This window comes from Takifugu flavidus, chromosome 2, assembly GCF_003711565.1.
Source record: "Takifugu flavidus isolate HTHZ2018 chromosome 2, ASM371156v2, whole genome shotgun sequence".
NCBI classification, from domain to species: Eukaryota; Metazoa; Chordata; class Actinopteri; order Tetraodontiformes; family Tetraodontidae; genus Takifugu; species Takifugu flavidus.
Window position 1 is genome coordinate 14,993,040 of NC_079521.1, and position 19,102 is coordinate 15,012,141.

A 19,102-nucleotide genomic window follows, 5' to 3' on the forward strand; every position below is an offset into this window, starting at 1 on the left:
CTGGAAAGCACCTTGAAACAATTTTGATTGTATAAGACGCTATATAAATAAAGATTGATTGTGTCCGCTGGACTGTTTTTCTCTTTTGAAGACGTTTCGGCTTCTATCCAGGAGGCTTCTTCAGTTCAGATGTTTCTGATATAACAAACAGGCTAATTTTCATAAATGTGATCTCTTGTTTGCTGTTTCAGCTCTGCTGACATTGATTAAAAGTTTAAGTGATGCTCCCTTATTTCCATACCTTGCAACATACTGTTTAACCCATAAAAAGAGGTTACATGTTAGTTGTTTAAAGTAATGTGTGTGTGTGTGTATATGTGTATGTATATATATATATATATGTATGTGTGTGTGTGTGTGTATATATATAATATATATATGTGTGTGTGTGTGTATATATATATATATGTGTGTGTATATGTGTATATATATGTGTGTATATATATATATATATATATGTGTGTGTATATATATATATGTATGTATATATAATTTTGAAATTAGCGCCTTCATTTGTTTCTGATATGGTGATTGCGCCATTTGTGAGGTCATTTCTCCTCCACACTAAGATAACTGATAAATGTCCCTCATTTAATACATTAATGTCAAACATTAACTTTGGAAAACCTGCTTTGAATGTTTGCCATCAAACAGAAGTGTTTCTAATTTTGAACATCGTAGCACTGGGACAGAGATATTTGCAACCACTTTCAATGCATGCTGGGGAAAAAAAGATGACTTCGGATGTTCTTGACTGGCACCTCTGAGTCCATTTATTTTAAATCAATGACCAAAAACAATGTTTCAATATCAACAAAGAGCACAGGTGGGGGAAAAAAGGAAAATATTGAAAACCTGGAGAACAGAACTGACAACCAGAAAAAAAAGTACATCTGATTGAATATGTATGAATGTGAACATGTGGGCTCAGACTACCAACATTTGTACACCTGTCATCGTTGCTATTGTCACAGTTGCTATACATGTAAACAACCTGAAGTGAATGGGGTTTTTTTGTCCGTCGTCTGTAGGTAGCATTTGCAGTAAAGATTAATGACATCTTGCCGAATAATTTCTGATCTTTTTGATCGTCATTCTCAACAGTGAGGGGATTTCACATGAGTCACGAGGAAATGTATAAAAGAGAAATGCACCCAGATCTTGGTTTACTGTTCATTCGGTGGGAGCAGTGAAGGGGGAGGAGGGAGGACAGACGGACGGGGAGAGTAGCGACAGTTGCTGAAAGAGGAAACGCTGGGGCTCCCAGGAACCAGGTCGGTAACTGCTCCACTCCAGCTGCAGACACACAGGCAAAGACTTCCTGATCTAACGCAGATTACTGTCATGATTTAAACCTGCACCAGCAGCCATTTCCTACTGTAGGACGGCACAATGTTGATGGAGCTGCTTCTACCACCTTTACACCCTCAGAAACTGAGACTAGATTCCCTGAGATCGAGCCTGAATCCAAAGAGGGGAGATGCAGCACGTGTGAGAGACCAGCTGCTGTAATTGCCCTCAAACGTTAACCTGAAAGGTTCCTGTTCCAGGAGTTCCGTTGACTTTCATTTCACTCATCCAAAGCCTTCGGGTGAGCCGGCATCACTGGGGCGTGGAGTGTGAGTGTGTGTATGTGTGTGAGTGTGTGTGTCGCCCCCTGCAGGACGCTCTCAACACGCCAGTCCGGCGCCCATGTGGATCGTGGAGCCTCTCTAATCCCGGAATGGAGTTAATGCTAATCGTGATAGGGGTTGTTGGTTACAGGCACCTAGCATGTTAGCATTAGCTTCACTCAGGGAGATCTCGCCACAGAAAGCCGGCCACGGTTGCCATGGCTACCCACAGACTGCTGGCTGCTGGCACACTGAGCAATGCGGTGAAATGTGAACCACTACACCGGAGTGTTGATACATGTTTTCCAAAGGTTCTGCTGTGGTGTTTCCAGAAGGAAAACGGTGTTTCATTAGGATCTGTAAATGAATGATAATCATTTTACAATTATATGTCTATTCTAGGGTGTAAAAAAGTTGGAACGCCTATCTCTTCTTAAATACGTAAAGAAATAATCTAGCTTTTGTGTTTTCATTTAATTTATATATTCACTGATTAACACTTTCCTCGGTCACAACAAAACTGTAAGTTTTTTTTAATAACAACTACTAATAAACTAATCTATCCAAGCGACTAAAAACCTCAGTTAAGCAAACTTGTTTATCTGTAAAGGGATGCTCAATAAAGAATGACATAAGTGCAACAGCCCATTTTACTTGTGTTATTATTCTCATAATTCTCTGTCTTCGCTCCTTCTTCTATGTTGCGTCCTCCTCCGTTGCTCTCTTCCTCCTCTCCTCCTTCCCTCGGTCCTGACTCCAGCATCCATCTCCTTCAAACACACGCTGCACAGACAGAGCGGGCACCCGCTAAAGCGTTCATTGGTGTTACCATGGAAACGTATACTAACCCCGCGTTTCCGTGGTATCTCGCCAATTTTAACAGTGACCTCAGACGGGAGGAGCACCATAGGACTGAAAATACTCTATGAATATACTATATTTCAATGTCCACGTTTTGCAATAGGCTAAAGTGCTTAATAATGTTGGGAATATAACTACAACTATTGCAGCGGGAATTGTGGGAAGTGTAGTTTCTGTTATGTCGAGAGAGCCCAGTTCTGATTCCTGCATGCGAAATAACAGGATTACAGTTTCCAGAAAGTCTCCGTCTCTAGATACAAACATCTGTTTTAATTTTGGGGGATTTTTCCGAGGCCATTTGATGTCTGGTGGCTTTATTCACTGGTGAGATGACAACTTTATGAATTACTCTCACGGAGGAGAAAAAAGACCTTTGTTGACTGAGAGTGAGCAGTCACAGCTTTCAATCCTTCTTTTCCCTCTCAGCTCTTGTTTTGCCTCTAACCCTAAACTTTTACTTCTTTCTTGGACGTCACAAATTGACCAGAAATTGTGTGCATATTATTGTTTTGATACACATCAAAATTATTCTTATTAGATTATTGTGGGACAGCTCCAATATTTAATGTTAGAGACGCATTTTGAGCAGGAGGCATGTGGATTTGTTTTAGTATCCTGACTTCCTCTAAACTCTCTATTGAACGAGAATTAGTGGGGAGTAACGCAATTAGCAGAATAAATTTCTTAGTAGCATCAGAAGGAAGTGTCGCGTAACATCTGTTTTAAATAAATAGAACGTTTTAATAAAATGTAAGCAAAAAAACAAAATGAGAACTAATAACTGTAGGGTCAGATGTATTCGTACTCAACATTCAGAACTTGGATGATAAAATCAGGCACTTTTAACATGGATTTGGGAATTTGTCATCTTGCATTTGGTTGAATGTGTAAGAATAAAGGGATGAGATGAATTAACTTTGGGCACGACGATAATGTTGAATTAAAGATTCCTCATTTCGCCTACTCAGTTTTCAGTTGTTGGTCAAGGTCCTTCTGTCAGATATTATTCCTTTTAAACCACTTACCACTTATACTCCTCAATTTTTACTTCTTTATTTAACCAACCAAATACATTTCACTCGGTTTTACGAGAAATTCTGGCAAATACAAATGAGTCCACTTCTTGACATTAGTTGTCTTTAGTAATTTATCAAAAACTGGGACTTTGTTTTTTTAAATCTGTCTTTATTGAGTTATTGAGCAATTTCCGAGTAATCTGATTTAAACGTGGCAGCAGCTTATCTTAAAGAGCAGCATCGGAAACGTGCCAAAACAGCCTCGGTCCATTTACGCATGAGCGTGTTGTTGTGGGCGGTCAGTTAGTCAGCTGATGACTGAAACTACTCCACAACACATCTCAATCCACACATTCGGTCATAGAAATGTATCTCTAGTCAGATACGCATAATGTGGAACATTTCCTGCAGCTGGAGAGAGAAGATCGTCCGTCCAGGAATGTGTCCGTTACGCGCACCTGGAGACACGCAGAGGCGACCGCGTCCCAGGCGTTTCCACTCGGTTTTATGATCCTGGAGCCGGAGGGGGAGCTGCGATCTTTGCTTTTTTTGCCTCGGGATGGGGAGAATGGCGTGGAGTTGCGGTGCCACGGTCCTGCTGGCCAGCATTGGCTCGTGTCTGGCCGCCACGCTGGAGTCCATCCACTGGAGCAGCTCCAACACCAAGTGAGTAGATCCGGTGGATCCAGACCAACTTACTGCTGCTGCTCTGTCCTTTTTAGGTGACATTGGTGATTGAACCGCAAATCATAAATAATACATTTGGATATGAGGAAAATCAGAAAGCAAAGTGACATTTTTCCAGTTTAATAACGCATCTGGCAGGTGTTCTCAATGACTATCTGTGAAAATAACCAATAAAAAACCGAACCACAAAGTTGAGATAAGAAAAAAATAATTTCCTGTGACAAAAACTCAGAAAAGCCAACAAATTTCCCATATAAAATAATTACAATCCCAAAGCGATTAGAACAAATCAATCAAGTAGTCATTAAAATTGTGATTTTCCCCGTTTTGACCATTTCTCCAAACAAAACAAACATGCTCAAGTGGTCAGTTTATGGTCTGTCAATTCAATAATAGGATAATTCTCAGAATATAATTATTAATTAGCTGATGTAAGCGGGAAGATTTAATGTAATTTCCTCTTTGCTTGTTCGTTGATTTCAAACAGGAAATGAAGTGAGTCCCGCTTCATTTTCACCCTCTCATCTTTCATTTAATTGCAGATTTAATCCAGACCAGGGTCTGGTACTGTACCCTCAGATTGGAGACAAGGTGGACATCGTGTGTCCCCGCTCGGACGGTTCCCCCGGGACTAAGGAGGAGTACCACCGAGTCTACATGGTCTCCAAGAGTCAGATGGAGAGCTGCACCGTGGACAAGACGGACATGCTCCTGCTGAACTGCAACAAACCCCACCAGGACGTGAAGTACACGCTCAAGTTCCAGGAGTTCAGTCCCAACCTGTGGGGTCTGGAGTTCCACAGAGGGAGGGACTATTATATTACCTGTGAGTGCCAGTCTGTAAATCCCCCTCTCGTTCCCCGTGGTGGCCTCCGCGTGAAGGCGGAACCGCCGCCTGTCACAGTGCAGCATCACAGACAGGTGTTGCTGCTTCCTACAGGTGGACCCAGCGTCTGAATCGCCATGGCTCCTGATTTCTTTTGCCCTCTAGGGACGAAGAGGAAGCCGCCGTCGTCATCGAATCCTCCTGAATTTGTCAGTGTGCATGAGAGTCAAAAGAAAAAGGGGGGAATGTGGCCCAGTTTTGGGGCGGCTGTCACTTAGAAAAGCATCTTAGTGGCAAGTGATGCATGAGATAGAGACCAAGTCTGACCATGTAGCCTCATCCATGTCGGCGCGCTCTGACGGCACACTTGGCGTTAGCAGGCCAGTGTGACGCTAACGGCTTACACGCCCCAAATCACACAAGGCTTTTACAGCATCCGGCAGATTTGACGGGAGCTTTCACGGCGACATGACTTGTGGTCTGCGAGATGCTGTTATCTGACCTAAATGGTGCTCACAAGTGTGTGTGTGTATGTGTTTGTGTGTGTGCTCGAGTGTCAGTGTAATGCTTGTTTTTGATGTTAAATAATTGGTTGTTATTTGTGGCATATTAGGGTACGGGTCAGGTCCAGAGTTATGATGAGTTGTGATGGCTAAGGTTCAGATAAAGGACGGGAGGATGAACCATTTCAGTGAATGTTGTCAGTTAAGAGAGATGTTTTGTGTGTGTGCATGCGGCTGACTGGAAAGCGCCAGTGGCACTGAATGTGGGCACTGAGTTGCTCCACCACCCATTTCTCCGTATTCACATTTAATTGTAATTTCCCAACATCATCTATTAACCACGTCTGAAAATTGCGTTTATAGAGGATATCCACTGTTGTGTGGTGAGTCCCTGATGTGACTCCTGGCAGGATGCATCATGGTTTAGACCCCCCCCTCCCCCTCCCTCCATACCCTACTGGGTCCTGGCAACTTCACGAGGATTTGCCGCTTTCGATTGTCTCCTATGGTTTCTGCTCTGGCACAAAACGAGCAACAAAAAGGCCTATTTTCGCGTTAAAACCGCGTTCGGCATTAGAGTCCACCCTATATGCGTTATCCTTCTCTTACATGTGATGCAACATTAGGCAAGTGGATACATTTTTATGCAAAGGCTTCATAATAGAGCTGTGTGTGTGTGTGTGTGTGTGTGTGTGTGTGTGTGTGTGTGTGTGTGTGTGTGTGTGTGTGTGTGTGCATCAGCCACTTCCACAGGCTTCCTCCAAGGCCTGGACAACACTAAAGGAGGCGCGTGTAGGACCAAATCGATGAAGCTGGTGCTGAGAGTCGGTCAGAGTGAGTGCTTTGTGTTTGCGTGCCGACCCGTTGAATGACGCGCAGCCTGCGGAACAGCACAGCCCGGTCACGTTCATTCAGATTGTTATCAGCACGGTGTAATAATCTCACCCTAGCTCTGGAATTAAGTGGTCAAACACTGTAATCCTAATCATATTCTGGCTCCGAATGATCACAAATCCCTAATTCTGCCCCGCCGGCAGCTTAAGAACATCTGCTTTATCTTGCATGCGATTTTCCAGCCTGGCTGCTGTCGATGCTCTTTCCTGCTGTGCTTCTATCAGAAAAATCTATCCTGCTTTGTTTATCATTTCTCTTCTAACGCGCTTTAAAATTTAATGAGGTCGATTTTCAAATATTTGCTGACTAAATACCCCAAGAGTAAATGACCCCGGCAACACAAACACATAAACATTTTTTTTTTTTAGAAAAATTAAACTATGGATGTGATGTTAGGATGATGTTAACGTCCATTTTAATCGGGAAGCGTACAAAACCTTCTTTATGCATGCGTTGGATCACATGTGCTGTAGAGCTGCAGAAAAATTAAAGAGATGCCGCATAAAACTTTAAAGTTAAATCAGCAAAAGCCCCCTAAATATAAATTTTTGACCTCAGAAATGTGAAGTGTTATTCCCATAAATTATTCAGGAAGTTTAGAGAGTTAGAGATGAAAAACTCAGCATCTTGTGTGTTCTATCCAGCCATCATGGCTGAAAGGATGCGGCTGATTTCTGCCGCACTCACAAACACAAACACCACAGAAGTAAACAAGCCCCGTGGACAGCAACAGCCACCACCCAGATTCAGCTGTAATGCTACGTGCTTTACGACGCACGTCAGTCAACCCCAGACTCGTTTCAGTTCTCAGGCTTGTGTTTGAATGTACATATGTGGAATTTAGTCCCTGGGATTAAATTAGCAGCTCTCAGAGATGATTTTTGAAAAGATAAGGGGGAATGAACAGTCTGCTGACGGGAAGGCTTGAAAATTGTCTTACAAATGTGTACATTCTTGTGTGTGTGGTGACAGAAAAAAAGGATTATTCTTATTTTATCTTTAGATTAGATAATAACAATATATTAATATTTTCTGAACTTTATTGATAATGATAAATCATGTATATCATATTATGAATTAGTGTTATACATAAGTGGATTGACAAAGCAGAGATGTGGGGCATTTAAGGATCCTGTACGTCAAGGAAAATTACAAATAAACTGCAGTGAAAGTAGGTGCAGTAAAAAACTTCACATAGAAGTTTGAAATATCAGATCAGGGTGTTTGTTTTCTTTTTTTAAAGGCTCTTGAACAATTTCTATAAAACGATTGTGTGCTACGCAACATTTTTTGCTAAAAAGTCAAAAAATGCTTCATTTCCATCCATCTCTCCCTCTGTGTTTTGTGTGTTAATCACACATCTTGTCCTCCCTTCTCCTCAGGAATGATTGTAACACCACTACATGCTACACTGCTACAGCTAATAATTCATACTGCTCTAAATTTCAGGCCCTTCAGATCCACTTTCAACTCTGCAGGAGTCCCCCACCAGATTCCCACCCACAAGAACCAAGTCAAAGGACCCTTCTGCGAAAGAAAAGGATCTAAAAGGTAAAACTAGAGAAGAAAAATGTAGACATAAAGGGTGCGCTATCCTTACACTGCTAAGTGAAGTATGTTTTTCTATTGAGAAATTATAGATTATAAGTCTGGAGCATTTGTGTTAACAAAAAAGTGGTATATTGGAATTTCAGGGCTTCTAAAGAGGAAGCAGTATATCAATGCAGCTTCTCAGAGTAACGTTATAATTTGAAAATGTGCCTCCGTCTCATTCAGACTCGATTATCAACGCTGTGTTTACATTAAATGGCACCAGCGTTAGGCTGTAGTGGGACACCAGGGACCATGAGTGTTGGACAGCTGCAGACAGCTGTTTAAGATCATTAACAGTCGGTTCTTCAGTACGGTTCTTCCTCCAGAAATCTGCTCCGATGATGATGCAGTTAGGTACTGTCATATTGAACTGCTTTTTCGTGTTAGATATATTATGGAAGTTTACGATTGACTTTAAGTGGTCAATGATTTATCTTTAATTTTGTGTTTGTGTAATTAGTTTTACTGCCACAAGGGGGAGATAAGTGTTCAACCTTGCAGGTTCGACTGGCTTGAGAAGTGGCCTGTGCAGGGCCACAGAAGGTCTTCTCCTAACTGAGGTTCTCCATGTACCAAAGGCTCAACTAAGCCAGAAACTCCATGTTCTTCACTCTATGGTTTTCTAACTTTGATCTTTTGTTTCCTGTGACAGATAGGGGCTTAGGAGCAGGACATCCGGGCGGCACCGAGGGCCCCGTGTCGGGCACGTTGGTGTGGGTCATCTCCGGCTGCGTGGTCCTGCTTTTGGTCATCGTAGTCGTGGCGGTGGCGCTCTGGAGGTACCACAGGCGTCACTGTGTCCCAGAAACCCAGCAGTCTGCTCCTATTTCCCTCAACACTCTGGCTGCGCCCAAGCGGGACAGCATCAGCAGCGACAACAACGGCTCAGACCGCAGCGATGTTGTCTTCCCTCTGCGGGCTTCCGACAGCATGATCTGCCGCCATTACGAGCGCGTCAGCTGTGACTACGGGCCCCCGGTTTACATAGTTCAAGAAATAGCACCGCAGACCCCCACCAACGTTTACTACAAAGTCTAATGTTTGCTGATCAAACGTCAGAAGACCTCGGGCTTCAGGTGGAGCGGAAGATCTCCGTCACAGTCAGATGCTTCCAATGTTTGTTTGTGGTTTATCTGAAGCCTCATGAGAATCACCCTTAGGGCACAAGATGGATCGGATCATCCCGCAAATGTGTGTGGCCATTTTATTTCATTGTAAGCTGCTACTTTGATTCTTTAGAGGAAATAAAAGTGATGTTTGATGTTTTCAGAAGCTAAATACGGATGTCAATTTGCACTTTTATTATAAAATAAATCATTGGATTCTGTCACGGCTCTTTTCAGTGTATCAGTAAGATCGTTTCTCGAAAACGAAACCCCACATTTTGAATGGTGTCGAACAACACGGGGCCGTGTTGGACACATGGAGCAGCTCAGCAGGTATAATCTGATGTTTCCGGGCATCTCTCTTTCGACTCCTCTCCAAGTGTCCAAGTCTGGGATGAAAGGGACGGACGGGCAACACCGGGAATCAATGAAAAAAGTAAAGTTTGGAAGCAGATTTGCGTGTAGCCAGAGCTTTATAATAACATGTTTACTGACTCTTGTGCTGCAGGAACACCTGTCGGGACAGAAACTTTGTTGCATCGTGTTCAACCCCCCACCCCCCCCAAACTAACCACATTTGTCTCGTCACAGAAGATCTGAGAAGTCTGAGCTTGATTTCGTTTTCTGGATCAGGATGTACTCTGCGCTTTTACAAATATTTGCAGATGTGCGGGGTTTTTTTTTTTTTTGCATTTAGAGAACAAAAACTCTGACGTAGATCGGATTGATGTCAGTGTTTGAGTGTAAAGTGCACAACAACAAGCTGGGAGAGGCTGAGAGTAGATATTAAAGTTCAAAACTGGTGGATGAAATCTGGGCACTTTTAGCTTTACTTATAAAATTACAGATTTTTTTTTGGGGGGGGGTGTTGATGCAGCTCAGAGAAGCGTGACTGTGCGTTACTTAATGGCGCTCATGGGATGCTGACTGTTGCTCTGCAGCGAACAGAATCGTGATGAACGTTTCACCATGTCTGCCGTGATGAGGACGGATGGACAAACGTGTGTTTTACAAGTCAAACCTCTGAAGCCTTGAATGTAAACCGACTAACCCTGACTGGGATTTAAAGAGAAAGGTGTTACTTGCCCTCACTAAAGTCCAACAACCTGCCTGGAACGATGCCAGTAATGAAACTCTGTTGCTCCATGTCGTCATGTGACCGCTTCTCCCGTGGCGCCGTGCACTGCGTCCGTGAGGAGACATGTTTCATGCTCTTTCAGCCACATCATGCCGCACATTTTCAACCTGTCAGCTTCCGTGAGCTCCCTCTCCAAAGGGGACGGATCTGCCTATGGAAGCAAGGAGAGGAACCGGTGGGAGTCTTTGGTGAATGCACACAAGTAAAATGAAAATAGAACATGTTTGGGAAGGAAAGCGTGGCCTTGCGCAGCTTCCAATCTCCAAGAACCGACTTAGAAATGGGAAATACGCAACACTTCAAGATATTTTTGGTTTCTTCTGCTCATATCCATCTTGTTTTAATAGGCCTTTACAGCTGGGCTCGTTGGAACCACTTGCTGGGTTCCTTCTAGGATTGTTCTTCTCATCGTGCTGTTCTCGACCATCCATTCATGCTTTTTAGGGTACAAAACTCTGCAGCACAAATTAATTTGTAACTCTGAAACGCTGCTGAGAGCGGCTGCCGCCTGCGTGCATGTGCCCGGCTTTCCACCCCCTCGTTCAGAGTGAACCTTGTCCTTTCGAGATGTTTTCCGTACAATGCGGAGCTTCACAGATGAATGGGCCATGGTCAGGCGAGGTGAGTTCGGTTGACCCCTGGGTCACGCGGACACAATGGTGGCCAGGCTCCTATAGGAAGGACAAAAACAGAGACCCCAGGGCTCATGGCCCCAGTAGTGGGAGGGGCATGGACATGGCAGGCCATTTTAATGGAGATAGAAAGAGAAAGAAAGAAAGAAAGAAAGAAAGAAAGAAAGAAGAAGAAAGAAAGAAGAAGAAAGAAAGAAAGAAAGAAAGTTGTTCTACATCTGAGGGGATGCTTTGGATTTAAAGTGCAGGCTTCTGTTTCACACGTGCAGCCTCTTTTATCTCTTATCTATCTCTCTTTTATCGCTTTTACCTGAGGACTCCTGAAATATAAACAGCATCCGCCCAGAGTCCACTTGGTTTTTATTTGCCTTTTCCCATCTCAAACATGGAGAACATGGCTCCCTGAGATGATGTTTGCACCTGTCCCGATAGCAGATCTTTGATCAGCATTTGCTCTGAGAGCACAGAGCTTGTCCGAGAGAGGAAGGGGGGGGGGGGGGGGGGGGCTTCTAAATAAGAATCGCGGGCTTTTATCTGACCCCATGGGACGACGTGAAGTCCACACCCTCCCCGTATCCACTCACCCACCCCCCAGCAAGCTTCCATATGCAAGGGGAACTGGCCCAATCCTTTGGCTTTGTGTGGGGGGTTGGGGGTCATGACTGAGTGCTTCCACTCCCACAGTGAGCCCACAGGAGTGGAGAACAACAGATATTCTGGTACTGGTGGATAAAACCTTTGGGAGTCACTCATCAGCTACAGGGGGAAACGCATCACGCCGCAAAATGGATGGAGAAATTAAAAACCAAACCAAAACAGGGAGCGAACGCCAGCATTCAAACACTGACTGATATCAGGGCGGTATAGTCCCCATCTGAAACTCGCAGGTTACATAAAGCTCTCTCTCTCTTTGTCTGTTTTAAGGAACAGAAACTGTGGTGATGAGGAAACTCCAGCCTTGCTTCCGCAAGAGGGGCCTCGTCAGCGGATCATATGGTTACAGTATCCAGTTTGCTGCTTCCCTCTGCTGGCCAGCTCTCACACTGTACTCACAGGTCTGCTGCAGCATGTTTGCAACAGGCGAGCAGCCAGATGTGGAGGACCACAGAGGACTGGGCCTTCAGCCTCAGCACATCTGGCCCGGAGCAACACACACCCAAGGTTTAACAGCAAACATGTGTCCGTCGCCGATAAAGGCAATTACACACCTCTGATTTACATTATTTCTTCAGTATTGGTAGAATTTTAAGAGGGGAAATGTGAATTAATCAGCTAATCAGTTATAATGAACTGCAACTTTCATTGTTGAAAACACCGCTGATTTATTAGAAAACTCATTCCTGGTTATTCATTATGGAATTAAATAGACTAAAAAAAAGAAATTACTTAGAAGATAAAGCACAAAAAAGGGCCAAGGGAATTTGTATCTATTAGGAGCTATTTTTAAAGGAAATAAAAGATTCTGTTGAGGGCAGACAGAAAAAATTACAGCCGTCCTCTTCTTGTTCTTGTTGAGCTAATATCAAATTATTAATTTATTCTTTATCAAAGAATTATGCAAGTTTTCCTTAAAATAAAGTGACTGTCAAGGTTTAAAGGTTATACATTTCTTAAACAAAACCTAATCAAGTTTTCTTAAAATGCTTTGCTAGTTTTTGAATTTCAGTGTTTACTAAGATGCTCAAAGGTATTTTAAATGTTTCTTTGCAGAAAAACAAATGAATTAAGTTGGTTTTCAATGGCTTAATACAGCTTTCAGGGCCCAAATTTTGAGCTGCGTTTTGATAGAAAGATTTTTTGTGATGAAAAAATAGTTTTAAAATAGTTTTTGTAATTAATTTGAGATATGTGTAAGCATAAAATGTTCAGATTAGAAACTTATTTATTTATTTGGAGCTGGCAAAGTTGATTAAAAGGGAAATCAAAGAATTATAACCGAAAATTGTAAGTCGAAATTATAACATGAACCCAAAACCTGTGCAAACTGAGTTTTATATTTTCCTTATATATCACATTTGCTTTTTTTTTTTAATCACTGATTTGGTTCCATATATTTTATGTTGCACTTTTTTGGGTTAAGGTCCTTTACAAATTTACACTAAATCTAATTGACTTTTTATTTTCATTAAAGCTTTAATGCAAATATGCACTGAGGTTTCTGTCATTTCTATTTAGAAAACCTTTAGAAACATTTATAGTTCTGAGCAAATCTGATAAAAATTCCTGATTAACAGGCAATTCATTTAAAAAAAATCTATCTAAGTTCTTTTAGAATAAAAACAGCTACGAAAGATGTTTTACTATCGCAACACGATGTAAATAAACTTGACTATAATCAGCCTGTTTTATTTTTCTCTAATGTTCATATAGTGGAAAACAAACCAAGAACAAACAATAGAAAAACACGCTTCTTGGAGCAGCAACAGGTTTGACAGCGCCAGCATAAATCGATTAAACCTTCCAACTCCTAATAGAAATCGCTGCTTTATTCCTCCCTGCAAAACCAGGGTCGGGGAACATGGCAGCAAACTTCACCGGATATTCTACAGACTTTAGGCAGGCTGGCTGCTCCCTACGCCCGAATTTGTGCTCTTCCTTCTGCATGAGCCTCAATTACGGTGGAAAGAAAAGGATCGGAGGAGGCTCCCCCTGCTTCCCCAGAGGCTGGTTGGAGATGGGAATCGGAAGTCCCGTAGTTTGTGTAGCCTATGCTAATAGGAGAGTTGGGGGTTGTAGCTAGATATTTACGTTCAGTGGGAGCCGCCCTTCATTCACCCACATGGTTACAAACTGGTCGCCTTCGCGCCACTTTCCCAACCCCGCAATCATCTCCACCGACGCGCGGAGGCTGCCAAACGGCCACCCGGAGCCCACTTTTCGCCTCGGTTTCGTCTTCTAGCAGTTAAGTTTTGGGATTAGTTGTGTATTTATTTCTCTCTTTTGTCGGTAGGAGACTACACGGCAGCCCGAGCAAGTGAGCGAAGATGGTGGATTTCGGCTGGTGAGTGTCTGCCGAGCGCATGTTTATCGGCGAGGGACTCCGCTTGTTTTGGTTCTTTTCTCGGCTTCGCTCGGCCCGGCGGCAGCGGGAACCGTGCGTTTGCGCCTCTTTTACGGCTGCGGGCGTCGTCTTCGGTGCGGGTAGATCCGAACGCGGACGCAAAAACGATGTGCTTGCGATGAAAACAGTGTAACGTGAGGCGCATGGCAGCCCCCTCTGCTCCACCATTGAGGGAATGAGGGAGATTTGAAAAGCTGTCCGGAGCCTTTCTAGCTGCGCTTATACAACTAGTTGGAAATATTTGGCCCCTCGCTATCAAGTGCCGACTTTGTACCATCGGCTGAATCGGATGCCTTCAAATAAACTCGGGATCGCGGTTAATTTATCGCTCGCTCGCGAGTGCAGTGGTGTGTGAGTTAAAGTGCCTCCCAGAACAAAGCAGCAGCACATGGGGCAGCTGTAGGCCGCGCGTTTTAGCTTAGCCACTTTAGCCTAGCCGCTAAGGCTAAGTAGGGTTATTGGCAATTTAAAGGCAAACGGAAAGTCCCTTTGTTTCCACGATAGGTGTAGGGTAATAAATACAATATATACTACATAATGAATAGCCCTTGCGTTAAATCCCATGACATTTTCTCGTTTGTTGTGGGCTAATGGCTAGTTAGCCGTAGCTTAGCGAAACTTAAATTTATTGGTTTGCGAACCACGCGCAGCGGAGGTGCCTCTTTCTTCCAAAAAGCAGCCTGAACTGCGGTACTACCCCCTGTGGGAGCTGGTGGTCTGTTGTAGCCACAACACATTTTGCCATGTTTTACTTAGCTAACACCAGCACGCAGCGGCTAAAGCTACCTGCCTAAAACCAATGCAGCTGCCGTCTGCTGCTAGCCCTTGTGCGAGCGCTTGCCACGGACTGTTGCCTTGTTTTCTTAAAAGTTCACAACCGCAACCCGTCACATTTTGTTGAGAGAACTCGCACCGCGGGTGACCGCGGCGTGCGATCGCACGCTGGCGCCCGACTGGATTGTTTTTAAAGTTATTTATGCTAAGGTTGGCGCACTTCGAGGCGCCATGTTAACGGCGGTGGGGGAGGGGTAAACAACAGCCGCCCGTGCGCACGCGCTGCCGTGTCGCGGGGAGCGCGGGCCCACGAGCAGCCGCCGCTCATTCATGTTTTCGGTGACCTCGTGCCATAAATCACAACAGCGCGCGGACCAAAACCCCAAACTAGTGTAATTAGCGAGTAATCCACGAGGGGGAGGCCGTTCCCGCGGAACGAGACTAGTTAATCGCTAGGCCGAGTTTTTAATGAACTTGTTGTTGCCCTACAATGCTAATTACCTGCCCTAATAAAGCCCCTTGCTTGTTCACAGGTCCATCATATGATGAGCAGGACCAGAACACCTGCCCAGAACATCTGCCGGCGTCCTGCCCCTGGAGGGGGGCAGAATTGTAACTGGTCTGTTTATTGCCAAAGTGCTTACAGTGCAGGTAGTTCTATGTGACACCTACTGCAATGGAGGCACTTACAGCAGTACTCTTGACACTGGTGAGCGGAGGCGCGGATCCTATCGGCTATGTGGCGTTCCGTCTTTGTGCTAAGGTGCATCTAGTGCAGATAGTGAAATAGACTAGCACCTACTGCCCTAAGTGCTCCTTCTGGCATAAGGGGCTGTGATATGCACCACCAGACCATTTTTCAAAATTATCTAATTTGGCTCAAATATCTTGCAGTTCTCTGCTAGTTTTGCATAGTTGCACTACAAGAATAGAGGAGTTGTGCAAATCTATGCAAAACTGATGGTGGCCTGCTTGCTCTCCACCTGGTAAGATTTTTTTTTTGTGGTTTTTGGGGGTGTCACATCAATATCCTGAATGCACGCTGCCTGTAACCCGGTTTACCCCAGGAGCGCTGCCCATTTCTCACCCAGTGACGGTTTCAGCAATACTAAAGTGCTTATAGTGCAGGTAGTGTTTCCTATCTACTGCAATGTGAGCACTTGAAGTATTTCTAACTAACTCCATCTCTGAGGCTCGGGTGCTGCGAGTGGTCTCGGACTCTTTAGTTCAATCGTCGTTTGGTCAGTTTTGCTGGTTTGCATCCAGCTTTGTTACCGCGCTGTGCAAATCCATGCAAAACTGACCAAGAGATGAGCTGCGCGCTGTCGGAGGACTGGAGCGTTGCTACGCGTGAAGTGTCGGAGCTGCTGTGGCGATCGGATGTCCCTTCCCGTGCAGGTGGGGATCAGTAGCAATGCTGTGCACTGGAAGGTATTGCACTTGTCCCGGCCTGTGTAGGAATGAGGAGATGAAGATGCACAATACTCAAGTGAAATATGCACATATTGTTGATGGCGATCCCTTCGCTGTGTTATTGTAATGATTTTAAGCCATTAAAGTATTGTTTTACACACTTATTTGTGCACATTTTTATTCATTTTGAGTTTAATTCTCTCCGTAGAATATATTATGAGCTAGTTGGTCATTTTATATTTTAAGGTCCATAAATGGCAAAAACAACTAAAAATAAAGCTAGGTTTAACTTCGGGCTTGCAAGATATCTTGACTTGGTAAAGTTCTGTAAACATTAATAGACACTGATCATTTCGTCCCCTTACAAGTTAATCAACAGTTAAATTTCAGAGATTTAAATTCTATTAAAATCCGTTTTTGCATAATTTTAGGCCTTCTCAGGACTTAAGCATTTTCTAGTGACTGTCATATCAAACCGTAAAGGCTTAATCTCTGTTTATATTTATGTATACCGGTATTTTTTTACATTAAAAAGTTAACTACCGCACTTCGAGAGCCGTCCGCCAGGTGGCGCCCCCGCTCTTCTCGGCGGCAGCGTCTCCGGCAGCGGTGCAGGTAACGCTCCGGTTCCGCCTCTGTAACACTCGGTCCAATCAACTGGGCCAACATGCCGTTCTCTGACAGTCACTCTGCAGCCTCTTGCGTGTCAACGTGCGTGTCGGCGTGCGTGTACTCGAATGACTCCTGGATCATTTTCACTTAAGGAAACGCGCACAAACCGCTGAAGGTCGCCCGGGCTCACCTGAGCGCACTACCGGTCAACTTTCCCCGATCGCGCGTGTTTGGAAGCCGCCGTCTCCGAGATGCCTCTGCTGTGGATTACTTACTTTTTCTTCCTGTTGTGCCGCCCGGGTTCGGGCTCGGGAAGCCCGAACAAATGCGACGAAGTGCGCAAACTTTTCCAACTCACGCAAATCGGAGCGGGTCAATCATTGCCCGTCAGCCCCAGAGCAGGTACGGAGTATACAGAGATGTGTGTCTTATTCCTGCTGCAGATAGTTGGACTCTTTTAGACACGTTTATTGCTTAACTAGAACCAACGCTGATTCTAAAAAGAAATAAGTCGCTTTGCGCAATCTCTACCCCCCCCCCCCCCCCACCCCAAAATCGCCCAGAAGCTGTTGGCCTGTCATTTAAAGGCTTTTTGAAGCATCCCCTGTACTTTTAAAAACACACGCCTCTTTAAACTCATTTGAGAGGCATGTGCGCACTTATGATAATGATACAGGCTGCAGAAGAGCGCAGCGTGGAACGGATGAAATGATAACCTTTATGTGGCTTTGATTCGGGGTATCCATGGAAACCGTGTGTGTTTATGCTGCAGGTTAACGTGTTGGGTTTAAACATTCGCGCACGAGTTAAGGATCAGCAGGTTCGTGCAGAAACGTGATCTTTGGGAACAGTTTCTGAGTCAACAGCCCACATTCCTGTTTACCTCTCTGGGAAATATGCTGCCTTAATCCACTGGCAAGTTCTGGGGAGATTTAAAGAAAAGTAAAAAAATAAATAACAGCCAAACTCTGCTCCATCCAGCGGACTAATGCAGATAAGTGGCTTTCAGGGATTAACGGGAATTATTTGTGTAAAGTTAGGCAAACCACACTTAAGTTTCCAAACGTCACCCCAAAATGTAATCCCTCATGGTGCTTCATGGGGTTTAAGAGGAAATTTTGGATTCTTGCTCCTGTTGCTCTTTTTGTATGGGAGTAAAGCTAAATGCTGCCACAAAATACCTCTATAAACCCCCCCAACCCCTGCTGCGAGGAAAACCAATTTAAGTGTCAGAAAACCCTCAAATTGCACCTAACTCTCTAAATAGCCGTCGTACGGCAGTCGCAGCTCCTGTCACCGGCACGTGGCTTCTGCGGGGTCCTTCTCAGATGGCTTCGGTCAGATTTTGTGTAATTCCCCATCCCAAACCTTTGTTTACACCCGCCCCTCTGCTGACCTCCGTGGCAGTTGGAAGGACTTGCCGAGTCTTGTGGGGTGACGCTGCGTGTTATAGGTCAGCGATTCCAGAGGTGAACGGGTCGAGAACCCTTCATTTAAAGAAATAACCTCCAGACGTGTCAGGAATCCAGGAGGTACAGTTTGTTCAGGGTCAGAAGACGCTTGGAAAGCTTTTGGTTTCAGTCAGAACTGCGCTGCCCTTTTAAGTCCTCTTATCTCGGACTTTGAATTCCTGCCGATGTGCCATCACCTGCTCTGCTCGGCGCTCACGCAGGGAGCTGATAATGTCTCTGGCTCCGGTCCTGTGTTGCTCTGTCGGCGTGGGGTTTCTTTCTCCAGGGTTTAGGTCATGTTGAAGATGTCTGGATTGTCCTGAGTACAGGCAGACTGCTCAGATTTGCTCCCATTGAGCGCTTGTGCTCACAACCATGCCACTTTGAAAACTTAAAAAAATAAATCACCTTCCTCTTGGAGACTCATGTCCGATCAGAAAAGATACATTAACCAGTCAGGGGGTACAGGGCGGGAAGGCTTCAGCTGTTGGATGAGGGCAGAGGGGGGCTGGGGGAAACACGCTACAACTGTTTGAGTGACTTTTATGAACTGTTTTAAGTGGACAAATTCACCGCGATTGATAACATTTGATGTCAATGACTGTCAGAGTCCGACCTCCAGGTGTGTGCGTCCAAACACCTGACGTGCTGCACCAAAAAGATGGAGGAGAAATACCAGCTGGCGGCCAGGAGGGACATCCAGAACCTTCTCCAGACGTCCAGCTCCAGCCTAAAGTTCCTCATCTCGCGCAATGTCGCCGCACTCCAAGGTAAGCAGCCGCTGTAGGCGTTTGCCTGCCTTCCTGCTGCCAGGCGCTATCGGGGCTTGTTGTGGCGCTATCTTTGAGGCCTGCGGCGAGGCCACACATGGGGGCAAGGAGAGCCACGCTCTGATCTGGTGATCATCTAGGATAAGGATAAG

At 44.6% G+C, this 19,102-nt stretch overlaps 2 protein-coding genes and 1 long non-coding RNA gene across 5 annotated transcripts in view; all 3 read left to right on the forward strand.

Annotated features, from left to right (window-relative positions):
• Positions 1-3,935: 3,935 nt before the first annotated feature.
• LOC130521758 (ephrin-B2a-like) lies at positions 3,936-9,320 on the forward strand. Of its 2 annotated transcripts, XM_057025512.1 has the most exons (5): positions 3,936-4,156; positions 4,720-5,003; positions 6,248-6,340; positions 7,850-7,951; positions 8,646-9,320. In XM_057025512.1, the coding sequence occupies exons 1-5, from the start codon at positions 4,050-4,052 to the stop codon at positions 9,029-9,031; spliced, it is 972 nt and encodes a 323-aa protein (XP_056881492.1). In that variant the 5' UTR covers positions 3,936-4,049; the 3' UTR covers positions 9,032-9,320. The 2 variants fall into 2 exon arrangements, with proteins under 2 accessions (XP_056881492.1, XP_056881493.1); XM_057025513.1 differs by lacking the exon at positions 6,248-6,340.
• Positions 9,321-13,522: 4,202 nt separating this feature from the next.
• Positions 13,523-16,281, forward strand: LOC130518071 (uncharacterized). The gene is made up of 2 exons (XR_008947925.1): positions 13,523-13,870; positions 15,238-16,281. It is a non-coding gene; the product is annotated as an uncharacterized LOC130518071 (long non-coding RNA).
• A 479-nt stretch (positions 16,282-16,760) lies between these two features.
• The window catches only part of gpc5a (glypican 5a), a 70,463-nt gene continuing 68,121 nt past the window's right edge, over positions 16,761-19,102 (forward strand). The window contains exons 1-2 of one of the 2 annotated variants that reach the window (XM_057020402.1): positions 16,761-17,131; positions 18,789-18,950. In XM_057020402.1, coding sequence (XP_056876382.1) covers positions 16,981-17,131; positions 18,789-18,950 — 313 coding nt within the window. In that variant the 5' untranslated portion in view covers positions 16,761-16,980. The remainder of the gene's footprint in view (positions 17,132-18,788; positions 18,951-19,102) is intronic. The other variant, XM_057020393.1, reaches the window with a different exon arrangement.